This window comes from Pygocentrus nattereri, chromosome 7 (assembly GCF_015220715.1).
Source record: "Pygocentrus nattereri isolate fPygNat1 chromosome 7, fPygNat1.pri, whole genome shotgun sequence".
Classification (NCBI taxonomy): Eukaryota; Metazoa; Chordata; class Actinopteri; order Characiformes; family Serrasalmidae; genus Pygocentrus; species Pygocentrus nattereri.
Genome location: NC_051217.1, coordinates 8,282,617 through 8,298,440, shown reverse-complemented (window position 1 = coordinate 8,298,440; position 15,824 = coordinate 8,282,617). Strand labels below are relative to the sequence as shown.

General features: G+C 40.1%; 1 protein-coding gene across 3 annotated transcripts in view; it reads left to right on the top strand.

Annotated features, from left to right (window-relative positions):
• Window positions 1–15,824, top strand: part of srgap1a (SLIT-ROBO Rho GTPase activating protein 1a) — a 128,697-nt gene that overhangs the window by 27,174 nt on the left and 85,699 nt on the right. For all 3 annotated transcript variants that reach the window (XM_017683241.2, XM_017683316.2, XM_037539945.1), the window contains exon 2: window positions 8,732–8,927. In XM_017683241.2, coding sequence (XP_017538730.1) covers window positions 8,732–8,927 — 196 coding nt within the window. The remainder of the gene's footprint in view (window positions 1–8,731; window positions 8,928–15,824) is intronic.

Sequence of the window (15,824 nt, the reverse complement as noted above, 5' to 3'; positions counted from 1 at the left end):
ATCTGTATAGTTTAATTGCAGTACTGTTTTTCATGGTGAGCGTTTTCAAACTGTTTGATGCTTGTCGAGTTGCCAACTGTGCACTTTTCACCTGGAGAGTCAAATTTTCAGACTGTCTTCAGGTTTTGACTGTCATTTGTCCATTTTTTTTTGCTGAGTTCTCTGAAATGAAGTGGGGAAAAGACAAGCAGTACAATCAGTTTGGTCACTTTGTTAAGCACTCCCCACTCTCCCCATCTCAGTGGCAATTTTTGGCCAGATGTGACATTTAGCATAATTGACATTTTGTGAATGCAATGACCAAGCATACTGAGAGCTACCTGAAGTCACAGTGTCCGTCTAAAACAAGGAAGTGCAAAACTGGCCAAAGAAGAAAGCTTCAAAAGAAAGTGCTAGAGCCCTTTCCTAGAAGAATTCCAAAATGACGAGTTCAAGCTGTGCATTACCAGATACAAATAGTTCAAAATATGTAAAATTAACAAAGTGTGTAATTTCTCCTTCACTGCAAACTTTGGATTAACATAAATGGAGCTGGTGTCCTCAACAGTCTAGTTGCACTATGTCAGCTACTAATCTCAGGTTAACTTCTACACACTTATTTGGAAGAACACAGCATTGCTGACTGCAGCAAAGTCAAATGCAAAATACAATTGGAGGAAACATTAGGGATTCTGATGGAATTTTGACTTCAAATATGTGTCTTGGCCAGGGGGCTGTCTGGTTTTGGCTTGTTGAAAAGGTGGCAACCCTAGATGTGTGAGAGGGTTACTGCTCTAGAATTTGATGGCCCATAGGCCTAATTTGTACCTACAGAAACAAAAAAAGCACTGTGAATCCGGTCTCTCTCGCTCTCTCTCTCTCGCTTTCTCTTTCTTTCTCTCTCGCTCTCTCTCTCTCGCTCGCTCTCTCGCTCTGTGTGTGTGTGTGTATTCATGCAAGCTTGTGTTCCTGCAGACATCTCAGGAAGTGGTAATGAGCTAATAGCCATATATACCCCCTAAGTACCTGCCCTCCCTATGCATGTCAAGTAGGCCAGCACTCAAACAAACAAACATTTTATCGGACACACTTTGTTCAGAAAGGTAGTCTGTGTTTATAAAAAGAAACTGCACTGCAGAGTTATTTTAGTCTACAGAATATGAAAGATAGCAAGAAGACTTTAGATTTGGTACTTTTAGAGTGTGTCACGCTATTGTGTTGCCTTACATTCATAGTTTAGCTGAGGAATAAGTGTTGAGTATAATTCCGGCTTCTGCAGTGTATTGCTAGATCTTTAGGGGAGGACTGTGGTTTGGCAGTGTTATGTGGCCCTGTCTATAATACCAGCATGTGACAACTGTTTCCATTTGAGGAAAAATACAGAAAGGGCCGTGACGTTCCTCTTTTTGATTTAGAAAATGCTTATGATGGTCATGAAACTCAGTCATTAGTGGGAAACTGCTCTCAGACAGTATGCCACCAAATTTAGAAAGTAGAAACACTCCTTACTTTTTTTACTGTCTTCTGTTGTCTCAAATTGGTTTATGACCGAATGGTCCCACCTACCCACTCATTTGTAGCTGGGCTGGTCTGTAATTGTATATGGCCTAATAATATGTTTTTAAAAAGTAAGAGCGTTTAAAAGTTTAAAAGTAAGAGCGTCTATTTCAAATGCAAGTTGTCGTTTTGTAATGTCAGAATCTTATCCATCTCAGAAGGTATTTAAAAAAGGGGGGGGGGGGATTATGTGTGTGTGTGTGTGTGTGTGTGTGTGTGTGTGTGTGTGTGTGTGTGTGTGTGTGTGTGTGTGTGTGTGTGTATGTATATATGTATGTATATATGTGTGTGTGTGTGTATATATATGTGTATGTGTAAGAGCAGAATGTATAGGTGAGACAAGGCTACTAAGCTGAATTGTCATTTTATTTATTTTGTTCTGTTTGTAACCCTCTACAAACAAGTCACGTTTCTCCGCAGTGCTACTCAAAGTAGATATAATTGCAATTTTGATGTTTAAAGAGGCTTTATGGTTTGGCATCAGCAGGTGAAAAATATTGAATATCAAATGTTGGAATTGGCCCATGGTTCTCATATCTGCTCAAACCCTTTGTTTCCAGTGTATAATGTTAGGGCTATCACTGACTCTTGCAGCCAGTTAGGAACCCATAGTTTCAAGTATCATAATGACTGAATGAATGTTACTCAGGCCTTACATGCCAAAGTCATGATGGGAGACCTTTCAGCACCCTAATGACTCAACAGTGATGCTGTATTACTGTTTCTAGCTTTAGTCAGACAGTGATGCCAGCCCACCTCCAACTGCAGGAAATAAGCTCTGAGTAAAGTACCCTAAACGACAGGACAGCGCACTTCTCCCTGACTCCCAGTGGAGGTGCAGTTAATTCAGGGCTGTGCTCTAAGCCCCATGTTGCGTGCAGAGAGAAGGCTATAATGAGGCGACCCATGAGAAGCACAACGCAGCCTCATCTGCTTCTCGTGCTGTCAGAGCTGCGTGAAGGTGATGAAGCGCCGGCAATCAGCCTGGCTGAGGGGAGCTGGGAAAGATCAGTGGGCGCGTGGGTGTTTTGGCCTGCATGCATCTGTGCTACGGCGTCCTGGCACCCAGCCGCGCCAGTCACAGCTCTGCAGCTGTTCTGAACTGACGGAGAAAGCAAATTTCCCAGAGCATGGTCTGCTTGTCCGTTTTCTCAGCTACTAAGATCATGGGTTTAGTATTAGTATTATTATCATTATTACAAGAGATGATTTGTTTACCAAATCTGTAGCTTAGTTTGAAGAGAAAAACGACGAAGCAGATACTTTATTACATTGTTTTTCATGTGTGTTGTAGTTTTGACAAGTAGTACCTACCTTCACATCTTTAGACTGGCTGCTCTGGCAGTTTAGTGTAGGGCAGGGGAGCTCAGTCCTGGTACTGAAGATCATCCACCCATTCAGATCCAGCACATGTAGCTTTAATATTCAGATGCCCTTGAGGATCTTCATTACCTGAAACAAGCGTGTTAGAGTTAGAGCTACACTCTGCAGGATGGTAGATCTCCCGAACCAGAATTGAGCACTGCTTGTGTAGTAGGTAATATTGCTGCCCTCCACGCAGCAATATTACCCCCAAGTTGGGGTTTGATTCCCTACCCAGCCAGGCACCACGCTATACCAATAAGGTGCTCTGGGAAGACCCTTCATTACAATATTATATAATTCAATTCATTACATAGTATACTTATTAGGTAATTTTGACACACTTGCTAATGTTTGCTCCTGCCAGTTTTGCTACTTAACGTTTGTTTTTTTCACCATACTGTTGACTTTGGACTTCTAGTGTTTGTTAGCATTGTTATACTCATAGCTCTGGTTTTCTATGACTGATTTTCTTAAAAAGCTGTTGCGTGTGTGAGTAAGTAAGAAAGTGTGGGCTGTATTCTCACAAACTGTTGTTACATAGATGGCAGTGTAGTGCTGGACACTGTTGGCCCTCTACATTAACTGTGATAACTGCTGCTATTTCAGGTGCTGTTGATGAGCCTCTTTATCATGAGGAATTCTGGTACAGTATGGCCTGCATAACAGTTGGCACCAACTTGGATGAGCCTGTGCAAAGGATGCTTTTGGTCCCAAACAGCAGAAGTTAATGATCCAGCTGGAAATGAGAACTTCACTGGGAGCTGCACTGTAGACCAGAATCCTTGCAAAAAAATAGAAGCTTGGTGAAGTAGGATACATTCTCCAGACCCCACTTCTTCATTCTTACTCACCTCAGTATTCCTGTGTTTTTAGCACGAGCATAAAGGAAGTGCAGTTTTGCTTTCCTGACAAGGCAGTTTTTTTAATATGCGCCATGTGAGGAAGAGGCAAGTGGTCAGTGGCCCCGTATCCCAGAATAAAAGGGGTCGTAGCAAGATCCCCTTTGTTTAGTGTAGTCTTCAAAGGACTGTGATTGCCTGCATTCAACAGAACAAAAGGCCTTTTGGTTTAGTGTCATATGCTGAGTGTCTGCTAAAGCTGGGCGTACACTACACCACTTCTAAAACCTTAACAGATTTCAAAAAAGGATAAGCGTAACAATGTCACTCTTTTACAGAACTTCTTGTCTTTTATTGGTGAGGGCGTACGCTAGAACGTAGTATCACACTCTACAAAAAAAAAGGAATTTAAATGTCCAGCAAAAGGAGTGCAAGACAAAACACAATAAGTAACAGTAAATGTATGTTTTCTCAATGACGGTAGATCATCTGTAAAATTAGTCATTTAAATAGTGCCTCTTACTGTACTTCAGCAGTTTCACTAGTTCTACAACAGTAGTGGCCATCAAAACAAATTCAAGTGTATGTGAAAGAGGTGATCATTTGTCTTTATGAATTTACATTCTATTTGATTAACAACAGTAGTGTTAACAAATTATACATTATCTATTATTTACATAAGCTTTCTTTAAAACAGTGCAGACATGATGAGTTTTGGCTAGGAAAAAAATACTCAAATCTCCAAATGTTACTTTTATTACATAATACAAACAAAGCTAACCTGGACCAGACCTATTTGAGCTTTTATGCACATACACAAGAAGCCAAAATGTAAACCTGGGTTGAATATGGGGTTAAGAAACACACATCACAGTGAGAGTTGGAGAAATATTGTTCTTCAAACGTGCAGCTCTTTGCCTGTTTTCAGCAACCAGCTCCTCTATCTCTGTAGTCCATTGCGTGCATACGTGTCTCTTCTCCTTTTTTTTTTTTTTTTTTGGACTCTCTTTCAGCTTTCTCATTGGCTGCTGAATCTGTCTTCAGTTACTTCGCTGACCATCTCACACTACAGGACTCATGAACTTTTTAGTTGTTTAAAAAAACAAACAAAAAAAACCCACCAGATGCTCAGCTTCAGATTGAGCTCCTGTCCTGTCAAATCTTCTTGGAGTGTGAAAATATTTTGGATGGAAATCAGGGTTAAAATCATACTGAAACGTCTTGTACTGTAACTGCAGCTGAAATGTACTGCCTTAATGGTTGCTTCTCATAAATTCGCTTCTTCATTTAGAGCCTTTTCTCAACTACATCGCTCGCCCTGCTGCACCCCTCAAGATCCCCCCCCCTACAGGCACTTGTAGGCCATTATCTTGAGTAAAGCCCATCAGTGATGTTCTGATTGCTAACTCTGGAGACTGAAGCAGAGCGACTCGTTAGCCTGCACTGCGGTTGACTCTTCTTACAGGTCTTGTTTGTGTAGGATTAGACTGGAGCACAGGTGTTCTCATCTGTGTCTCTTTTTGAAGTGGATCACAGGGGGCTTTGATCACACGCGCACACACACACACACACACACACACACACACACACACACACACACACACACACCCTAGAGCATTATGGCTGTGCACAGATGTTTACCATACAGATGACCTCACAGGTTGAGGAATTTTCTTTGTAATCTCAAGAGGGTCACTTGATACCAAGAGGTGATGAAGGAAGAGGGACAGAGAGTAAACCTTACACCAGCACTTTGAAGTGGTGATACAAAGCCTGTTTTGACAAAACACAGTTTGTCATGCTTAGCTTGCTTATGCAACAGTGTAGGCGTACCTGTTTTCCCCTTTTTTGTTAGTAGACTTTAAAGTTTAAAATGAGCCTTTGGAGTTTGTATATATAATGTTGATGATGATGATGATGATAATGATGATAATAATAATAATAATAATAATAATAATAATAATAATAATAATAATAATAATATCATTATTATTATTATTATTATTAAGCCTTTTGGTTAAATCCCCCAAAATATTTTGGTCCTAAACTTGTACTCAACGCTATTGTAAAACAGTGTGTCGGGCATCAGGTAACGTATTCATATCTATTACGTGATAAGATTTTGTGAGGGAGCTGTTAGAGGCATCAAATCATTGGTAAATGTCTGGTTCCTATCACCACCATTGTGAACGGATGCCGACGTAGTAAATTATTGTAGAATGTCACATTTCCCATCAAACTGCTCTGAAGTACTTTGCTAATGTCTTAATCATTAAATTATGCATACACTTAAACTGTCATCCATCTTTTATTACATTTGAGCACTTTGGTGCTGTGGTTTGATTTAAAACAAAATGACTAGAAAAGACATCTGGACAGTCTTTTGATCAAAGGGCTAACAGTACCTCGTTTCTCAAGAATGTGGTCATTTGAGTAGCCATTGAACTTAATATCCACTTTTTTATCCTCTCTTTCAAATTTCAGTTCTTTGTACTTATTTTCAACTGTCTTTATTCCTCATGCTAACTTTCTTGAGTATTTGGTCGGTGCCATTCTCAGCAGGTTGCAGACCGTAGGGTTGGTTTTAAAACGTGAGCCAGATTGGAGAATGAATGTTCGTCGTTCTGCCTTTCTTGAGTCCAGACACAGTGTGCATTTTTCCCCTCATAATTTTATCTTCATTTTTCTGCTAAATTACATAATTAAGTTTTGAAGTTTGTCTCTCAGTGAGACTCTTGCTGGCACAACACTTTGAGGTTATTAAAGCATGGAATGTAATTGTTCATTATCCAAAGCATGCGAAATAAGCTCACTTTCAGATGCCAAATGTTTTGAAGATTTCTAACATCATTAAGAAGCTTCCAGTTGAGCGCGTCTCTGTGGTAGTGTAGTTTGCCTACCAGAACTGGTGCTTTCCTATGCTTTGACAGAGTCTATGCCTGTATTTCACAGAAGAGATGTTTTTTGCCATTAAATTACTTGGAATGGGTACTTTTACCTTACGGAAACAAATATCTCTACAATTCTGTGATTTTTAAATAGTCTATGGTGAACGTGTCCCCATTTTCTTTTTTCTTCAAAATATTCCGTACTGTGTAAAAGTCCAACCTTTTGGTTTCCAGTCAAAACGGCCCTTAAGTATGAGTCATTCTTGTTTGTGTCAAATAAACATCCTTAACAGTAAAAAAAAAAAAAAAAAAGCCCCCAACATTATCTATAATATCTATCAGTACTTATCATGCCTATTCTCTTCTGTAAGTACTGTCTCTTTACCACTTTCATCCCTCCAGTCCTAAGGGCAGTGTTTATAACTGTGTCCTGACAATGAAAGCTGTTCCCAAAGGTGTTCCTGACATTGTTACCTTTCAAAGAGACTCATTCAAGTAACAGTCCAAACAAACTGTAGAAGCCTTGACTTCTTTCTCATGTGCATCAATAAAAATAAGAACAGATGTGGAGAAAACGGGACTCGTGCCAGCCATTCTAACAACCATGCAAGACCTAGTAGACCACCAAAACTGTCACCATGAGATAAACAGTCCTTAGAGCTTTCATCCTTGAGAGAGAAGATAAAATCAAGCTCCACTCTTGCTTCTGATCTGGAAAAAAATCTGGTGTTTGTCCATCCTTCCAGTGTGAGAAGACAACTCCATGATATGGGTTTAAAGGGATGTGTAGCTGCAAAAAAAGTTACTGAAGAAAGGAAATAGATTAAAAATGAGTATTTCTACTACAATGAAACTCAAAATCGGAGATGTAAAATAAGGCTATATGTACCCATGTGTCTAAATTTGTAATTAAGGTAACTAAGAAAATGTAACCAACTTCTAAGCCTGATCTTTGGAGATGTGGGAAGATCCCTGTAGATTTCTTTGACAAACAAATAAGAATGGAAGCTGTAATAAAAGCAAAGTGTGGACATAGTAAATAATGCAAAAATGCACCAGTGTGAGGTTAAAAGCTAATGGCAGTTAATTTTTTACAATTGTTGATGCTACTAAAGAAATGAGCTTTATTAAACTCCCACTCTTGGAATTTAGTCATTTTTTCTTTTCCCCTTTCTCTGAGCCTGTGTGCGTTAGGATCACCTCATTAATCTGTTTCCTAGAGTGGAAATGTCAAGGCCAGATATCCCACATTATGAGAAATGCATGAAACATGGCGTTCCTCTCAGGGGAGCTGTGAGAGGAAGTGCTTTTAGTATGTGGAGATCACTATAGAGCACTGAGGCCTCTGAAAGCTGCAACCTTAATGAGCTCCGTTTATGACAGGTGAGCTGTTACATGAGAGAGAGGGAGGGAGTTTTGTTTTTTAAAAAAAAAAAAAAGCTCTTGTTAAGTGTGGTTGTGTCTTGTTGCGTTGCAGTCGCCATGTTACTTTGGGGAAATGCACACCGAATAGAGTCGGTCAGGGCTGCTGCTCTGGGTGCCTTGTGAGACTGATTAGTATTGGGAAACATTCATCGTTCTGGTTACAGTACATGATGAAGTACTAAAGGGGAAGGCAGCTTCTACAGGGGTACATGCTCCAGCTAGGGCTGTGCAGAGCATTTGCATTTAGTCAGTAGCTCTGAAGTGTCGAATTGAGAGAGCAGTTGCTTTACTAGATTATAGCTCGCTCTGTATCACAGGGCAACATTTTGTTGATGTTTTGATGATGTTTTCATGTTTTGTCCAACCGTGAACTGGAGGTTAGGCAACCAGCCCTGTGAACGGAAGGTCGCCAGTTCGATCCCCTCGGCTGACAGTCCATGACTGAAGTGCCATTGAGCAAGGCACCTAACCCCCAATTGCTCCCGGGCGCCTTGGATAGGGCTGCCCATCGCTCCGGGCAAGTGTGCTCACTGCCCCCGTGTGTGTGTGTGTGTTCATTAGTGTGCATGCATGTGGGACTTTCTCTGCATGGATGGGTTAAATGCAGAGGTCTAATTCCACAGTGTGCAAATACAGTTGGCAAATGGTTCTAAATTCTGTTTGATTGTGTTTGCGCAGAGATTCGAGCTCAGCTGGTGGAGCAGCAGAAATGTCTGGAGCAGCAGACGGAGATGAGGGTCCAACTCCTGCAGGACCTTCAGGACTTCTTCCGCAAGAAGTCAGAGATTGAGATGGAATATTCTCGCAACTTGGAGAAGCTTGCAGAGCGCTTCATGGCCAAGACCAGGAGCACCAAAGACCACCAACAGTATAAGTAAGTTGGATTTTTCTGTATATGAGATGCTGTAGATTGGGTCACCACTTCAGTGGACCCTGTAAACCTGGTAATTATATTTGTTGAATAAGATGCATTTGATTATAGAACTGACTAAACAGTGTTGGTCTTCGATACCCCATGACCAGATGTGATATGAAGACCCCTGCCATAGATATTAGTCTATGCAGATTGTCAGTGTCTCCCCCACAGTGTTGGGTAATTACGTTTGTGCACTTTTTGAACCTATAGTGAAATTGGCTTCCATATGTGGATAAGAACTTTATTCAAATGCAAATAACAGACTTACAGTAAGCCTTCACCTCAGCTTAGGCATATTCTTTTAAAGCCTGATGAGGGACAGCACAATCTAGTTTGTCATCTATTACATATTTACTAAATGACACCTCCTGAAATTGCACTCTGATGCCACACTGCTCATTTCCTTGCCTGAGCTGACTGAAACGGATTTTGAAAAGTGGTTTTCACTCAGTTTTGAAAAATGTATTTATTCCTTTATGAATAAATAAATGTTGGGGAATTGAATTGCAATATTCTGTGAGGACAGGCATGACTATTTGGCCTCACACTATGAATCCATATCCATATTTTAGCCTTTCCTCAGCCTTATTTAACAGGCCTTTGTGTTTTTGTAGTTTCTTTTTGCAGAAAAGAAAGGCGGTATGATTTTCCCCATATTGACTTTTTAAAGATTATTCTTTTCCTCTCCCTTCCATAGCCTTTACTCTCAAAAATGGCAGACTTGGGACCTGTAAGTTTCTAGTGAAGACAATTTTAAAGACCATGATGGTATTGTCTCCACATTAGGCCACTGATTTATGTGGCTTTTACTCACTTGAGGGCAGCACAGATGGTATGGCTGCCACATTGATTACGGTATATTCAATACTGTGTTTTGGGGACTGTGGTCAATTCTGCTTCATCTTAGTCCAGTTTTCTTTCAACATTAGACTGTCAGAATCAGTAAAAGATCATGCTAAATGTTGCTTTTTCAGTAACGTGCTCTGGTTTATTTGACTGTAAGTAGATGTAAAACTTACTTTAATGGGCTGTATTTCAGTTCTGTCAGATCCAAGTACATTTTGTTTATTTATTCTATGCTAGGTGCTCTTCTCATTTTGTAATTTTTCATAATGTATTGGTCAATATTAGTAGTCCAGAATTACTCTGAATAAAATTTCTGAAGTTAACACAGAACCTTTTTGCTGTTCTTCTTTACACTCACCATTTTTGAAATATTATAGGATTTTATGCTACAGTACAGTAAGCAGTTCCCTTATAACTGTGGTAAGTTATTACCTACTATGGACTGCCAGACTATCCTGGGGTTCACTAGTTCAGTTCTCCCATGATCATATTCCATGGGTGGTGCTGCGGTGGGCTCCAGCTCGGATGGTGGACCCGCTGGAATGTTGACATGCATTTAAAGTAAGCCTGTGGTCTCATTACCCCACTAGAGTCCGCCATCATGGAGAAAAGCAGGTTTACATTTGCATAATGTTTGAACTGGTAGGATGGGGGGAAAAAATCTGTTGAGTGTTTGCCCTGCGCTTCTGTAAATAAAGCAGGCGGCTGACTGCCGACCCAGATGAGTCCAGCAGCTGCGAGTTGAACTGGAGCAGCACAGAGGCTTGGCCATGGTCCTGTTCGGTTGCATTGCATGATATACCGGTCTGTCAGAGCACAGGCACTGTGAACACTGACATTGTTTGCCAGCGTAGTTGTGAGATCTCGAGAAAAATAGGATGCTAAATGCTACCTGTGGTCTCAGGAACTTTTAAAATCACTGTTCAAAAGTTTGGAATTGACATTTTCAGTAATATAAAATTAATTTTAATGCCAATGAGTGTGATACTAGTGTGGTGGTGATACTGTGCCACAAGTTGCAAATACAATATTGTGTTAAAGACCGTCCTTTGGGTTCCAAAATGATCATTAACTACATGTTATTTGTGTTTCAGCATCTGAAAAAAGGACGAAACTCATTGAACAGAAAAATAGCCTAATTAAATATATATTTTCACTGTTTATTTGCCTTTAATAAAGTTCTCATTGTTTTTGGGGCAACTTGCTTTCAGGAATATTTTTCCACACCACCATAGTTTTGTCTTAAAAGTTGGTTACTCTTTCTGCTTCTCACGTTCCAAGTCATCCCAGACATATTCAGTGATGCAGAGGTCTGGACTCTGGGGTGGACATTTCATTGTTCTGAGAACACAAACAAGTTCTTCGGTTGATTTTCAAATGCTCTTCTTTTTTGTCTATTTCCTGTTTTCAGTAAGAGCTTCTTTACAGCTACAGCCTTTCTCATAGACTCATAGTGTTGAGTTGTCTTCACAGTGGAATGGTGAACAGAAACACCTGTGTATTGTTTAATACCTGAAGCAAGAGTGGAGGTTGATTTTTCTCCTGTCTCTCAAAGATAAAATCTTTACGCTCTGTTTATCTTTTGACAGTTTTGATGGTAACAGCTTTGGTGGTCTTGCATGATTTTTAGTATTCTGGGTCTTTTAATGTTTTTGAACAGTTTCATAAACTAGTGACAACTAGTGAATGCTGCAGACTGAAGATATAGTAAATCACAGTTTATTACAATTTACTTACTGTTTTATTATAGTTTGATTGTTTTTAGCATATGGTTTAAAAACGTTTAGTAAGGAATAAAACCTCTAAATGACTTTTGTATCTAGTTTATTATGTTTAAATCTATTTTGTATTAGGTGTAGTTGTATGTGTACTAATGTGGCAGTCTCTTCAGAGCTAGTGTAAACTATCCAGCTGTGTGAGACACCTAGCACTGTAGAATGCCAGTTTCACCGCTTTCTCTTGAAAGACATTTGGAGATTAAGAAGTCTGGAAAGTGCTGCTATAAGTCAGACTGTGATAGCTAAAACCAGCTTAGCACTGCTGTGGGTGAGAGGGCGAATTAGCATTAAAATGAGTGTGCAGATTGGGCTGTAATTATCTGGTATTTCTGCGCCGGAGAGCAGAAAGCAAGGCAAAGAAACTTTTTAAAGCTGTCATGGTGACAATGTTACAACCGACTACTCGGCTAATTCTAGAGAGCTTCTTTCTTTCGAAACACAAGATTTTATGAAAATAAAAATAGCAAGGCTGTTGTGGACAAAGTGCTTCTGTCCCAGTGGAGGACAGAGCTCATAGGTTACAACCCTGTGAGGAGACATGTCCAGGTCACTGCACTGGGGGGCGTGCTTAGAGAGCATGTTAAAGCGGGGGGTTGGGTTCAGATTTACCCCAAAAGTTGCTGATGAACTACGAGGCTTTGCTTTGCACCAAACTTCATTGTCCACTGGAGCTACAAAGCTAATGTAGCTAAGAAAAACTATTTTACCCACTAGTTAGCATCATGCCTAAAGTATCATAAAGTCTGGAATTTTTCCTTTTCTGTCTGTTTTTTATTGGCCATGATTTGAGGCAGGTGTGTGGTTTATGCATGCAGTTTCCTCAGTGCTGATTGTAGGGTGTAAGCTTCCATTACTTGCTGGCTCCAGCGTAAAAATAAAGAAGCAAACTTCTGACCTTAAACATCTCGGTTGGTTGCCTATATTTGGGGTAGGAGAAAGTTGTACAATTTACATTGCAAGGATGTTGTCATTTAATTGCAGGGGTTTGGCAAAAAATAAAATTTACACAATTTTTTTCACTTCTCAGTTATGGGTGATTAGCTGAGACAGGCTAGCATCGCTAACGAACGTTCAAAATCAATAATCACCCAATTTTCTATGTACATTTACATTTATGGCATTTGGCAGACGCTCTTATCCAGAGCGACTTACAGTTTGATCGTTTTTACACAGGTAGGCGAAGGTGGTGCTAGGAGTCTTGCCCAAGGACTCTTATTGGTGTAGTGTAGGGTGCTTACCCAGGTGGGGATTGAACCCTAGTCTACAGTGTAGAAGGCAGAGGTGTTACCCACTACACTACACCAATCACTATGTACAAGTCAAAACTTCTGTCAGACAGTTCAAAACACATTCTGGTCTTTATTCAGTTTGCACACAACTTGTCAGTGTGCTTTAGGACACAATATGACTTACTGTGACGTGTACAAATGAACAAACTTCACTGTGTAGCTGAACACTACAGGTCATTTTCATAATTTTTTAAATTAATGTAAATAGCAGTTCATTTTTGAGCTGAAAGTTAAAATTAGAAACAACAGAAGTCTCTAATGCAATCTAGTGTTTATATGCCTCCATGATGTCCTGCATGCAAAGAGGAGTCTAATTCTGTGGAGGCGATATTCAGTATGACTGCCCGCAGCATTGAGCTGTACATTTACGTTTCCTTTATTTTTATAGTTCACAGTGAGTCATAATGTGTCCTGAACCACATCAACAAGTTTGTGTGACCTTAATGAAGCCCTGGATTTGGTTATAGTGGGTTAAGACACATTTTGGGGATGTATTTACAGCAAAGATCTGGGTGACTTCTAGTGTCTGTTGGCAATGTTTGTCTTGTAGCTCCAGTTTAAAACTAAAGACACAACTTTTGGACTCGCCCTGACTCGCCAAACTTGCCCTGGCTGATAAACCCCTTCTTTACATCCTTCTAGTTTATTCATATATAACCATGTTTAAAGAACCACAAGAATAGATGTGGGGAAATCAGTTTGAGGCGGTAGTGAGAGGAATTCGAATGCAGTTGCCTGGCACCCCACCAATGTTTTATCTTGGGAGTAAAAGACTTTGTCTCATGTGAGTACACACCTTGTGTTTATTAAAGTGCTATTTATATATATATTGGGTATACACACCCAAGCATGCACGTAGACAATTAGAAAACAGCCATTACATTATTACATTACATTACATTAACAGAGAATTTTCTTTTTTGGATCACTGTCACTGGAATTTTGGTGGCCTGGTCTGTGTGAGAGCCTCAGTGGCTCTATTTGCTGAACTAACACATCAGGCTCTGTTTGTTCAGGGAGGTATACTGGGATACGGACAGCAATGATCTGATTTATGTCCAAAGTCTTCCTCCCACTCCTAGAGCCTTCTCAGAGATACCAGATTTTGTTTGCTTGTAGTACAACATGCACTGGGGCTTTGTGTGATCCATCCTGCTTTAGGGTTTTTGCATTGGGCCTACAGCTTTTGTACAGCTCAAATACCATTTGCTGCATCTTGGATATATGCCATTCTATGATACTGTATAAGCATTTGATGGACCAAAAAAGGCAGTTTTTCTGCATCACTGCCCTTGAATAAGCTGCCATTACAAGACCTTGCTGCAGGATGCTAAATCCCCAACTAAGCAAACTAAGTCAAATGGTTTTCCTAAAGACTGAAAGTAATTCACTGATATCAAATGTGGCCTCTTTATTTTTCTGCTGAGTCATGACTGTCTTTGTTCAGGCAGGAGGCAGAAGGCAGCAATGGTGTTTTTAAAGCAGCAGAATGGGCTAGATAATGAAAGATCATATCTATTCCACTGGTACTAAAATTCATCTACACTTTTCATAACCATAGGAAAATTATTTTTTGTAATGATGGTGATTCGTGTTTTGTTAATTTGGGGCTCCTGGACAATTTGTTGTTCAGTCTCTCTAAATTCACTTTTTTCAGTCAGGCATGCAGCTCTTTTCTGTGGAAATCTACTCATCTTGCAGAGCTTAGTTTCAGCCTTCTTATAACTGCTGTTCAGTGAGGTCAGCAATGTGTGGAGGCTTTGTCACTCAGTTGTGATCAAGATCTGCCTGTTTTGACAGGAAGGGGCTGTTTGATTGCCAACCACAAACTACAATGTTTAAGGGCAGAATGGTGCTACAGCAGAAACTATGTAGTATGCACTAGAGACTATATAGCAGTGGTTTACATTCCTAGTCCCAGAGTACCATCCTGCATGCTGTTGCATTTTCTTGCTCCAACACACCCAGTTCACCTCAGGGAGGGCTTGTTAATTACTTCATTAGTTGCATCAGGTTTGTTGGTAGCAAGAGAAACTAAAAATGGCCAGTGGTACCCCAGGACCAGGATTGAGATTCACTGCTCTGCAGCATTTAGCTTTGACAGACAAAAGTTTTCCCGTCAGACCGTTAAAATGGGGCATGGTTAGCCAATGAGAATGTAGCTGACCAAAACTCAACTCGGTTGACCATCTGAGTTTTTGTTATTCATCAGATGGTCCCCGTACCTCTATGGGTGGAGCAACTTTAGGAATATGTGATCTGACTTGTGTTAAGAATTGGGCTGACCAAGATTAGTTAGTTTATTAGTCTATTTTGATGTCATCATTTTCTTTCTTTCTTCTCACTCTGTATTTCTGAACTCACACATTTATTCCAAAAGTTCCAAAAATGAAGCTAATAAACTGCAGCCTTAGCCCATCACTTTAGTAGCTAACCCATTAGTGTGTAGTCAGTATATTCATTTTTAAAGGGTCAGTAATGTGTGCATTGCTGTTTGGAATTTAGTTGTCCTGCTGAAGTTGGAGGATGTACCGATGTCCTGAATTTAGTTCTAGCATGTGTTGTGTTACTAATTCTTTGTGAGATGAGGAGTGCTTACAAGCTGGTAAGATGTGCTTAGAAGAATTATTTTTCTAGTCATACAGTGCTGTTGTGTTTTTTTTTTTTTTTTTTTTTTTTTTTTTAATTAATTAATATTTTTAATTTTAGCTCACAGGAGCATTTGGCTACTTCCAAGTTTGCATCCAATGTGCTCATGCACTGATACGATTAGATTCACACACTTCCGCACGTGGAGGTCCTGAAAGCCATAACCTGTGAAATTGTCAGGTTGGAGTTTACGGAGTATTGACTCATTGTCCTCATTTCCAGCAGGGCTGGGCTGTCTGTGTGAAAGGGGTTAGTGTGTCATGTTTCCTTTGATTGTGTGTGGTATGAGGCTC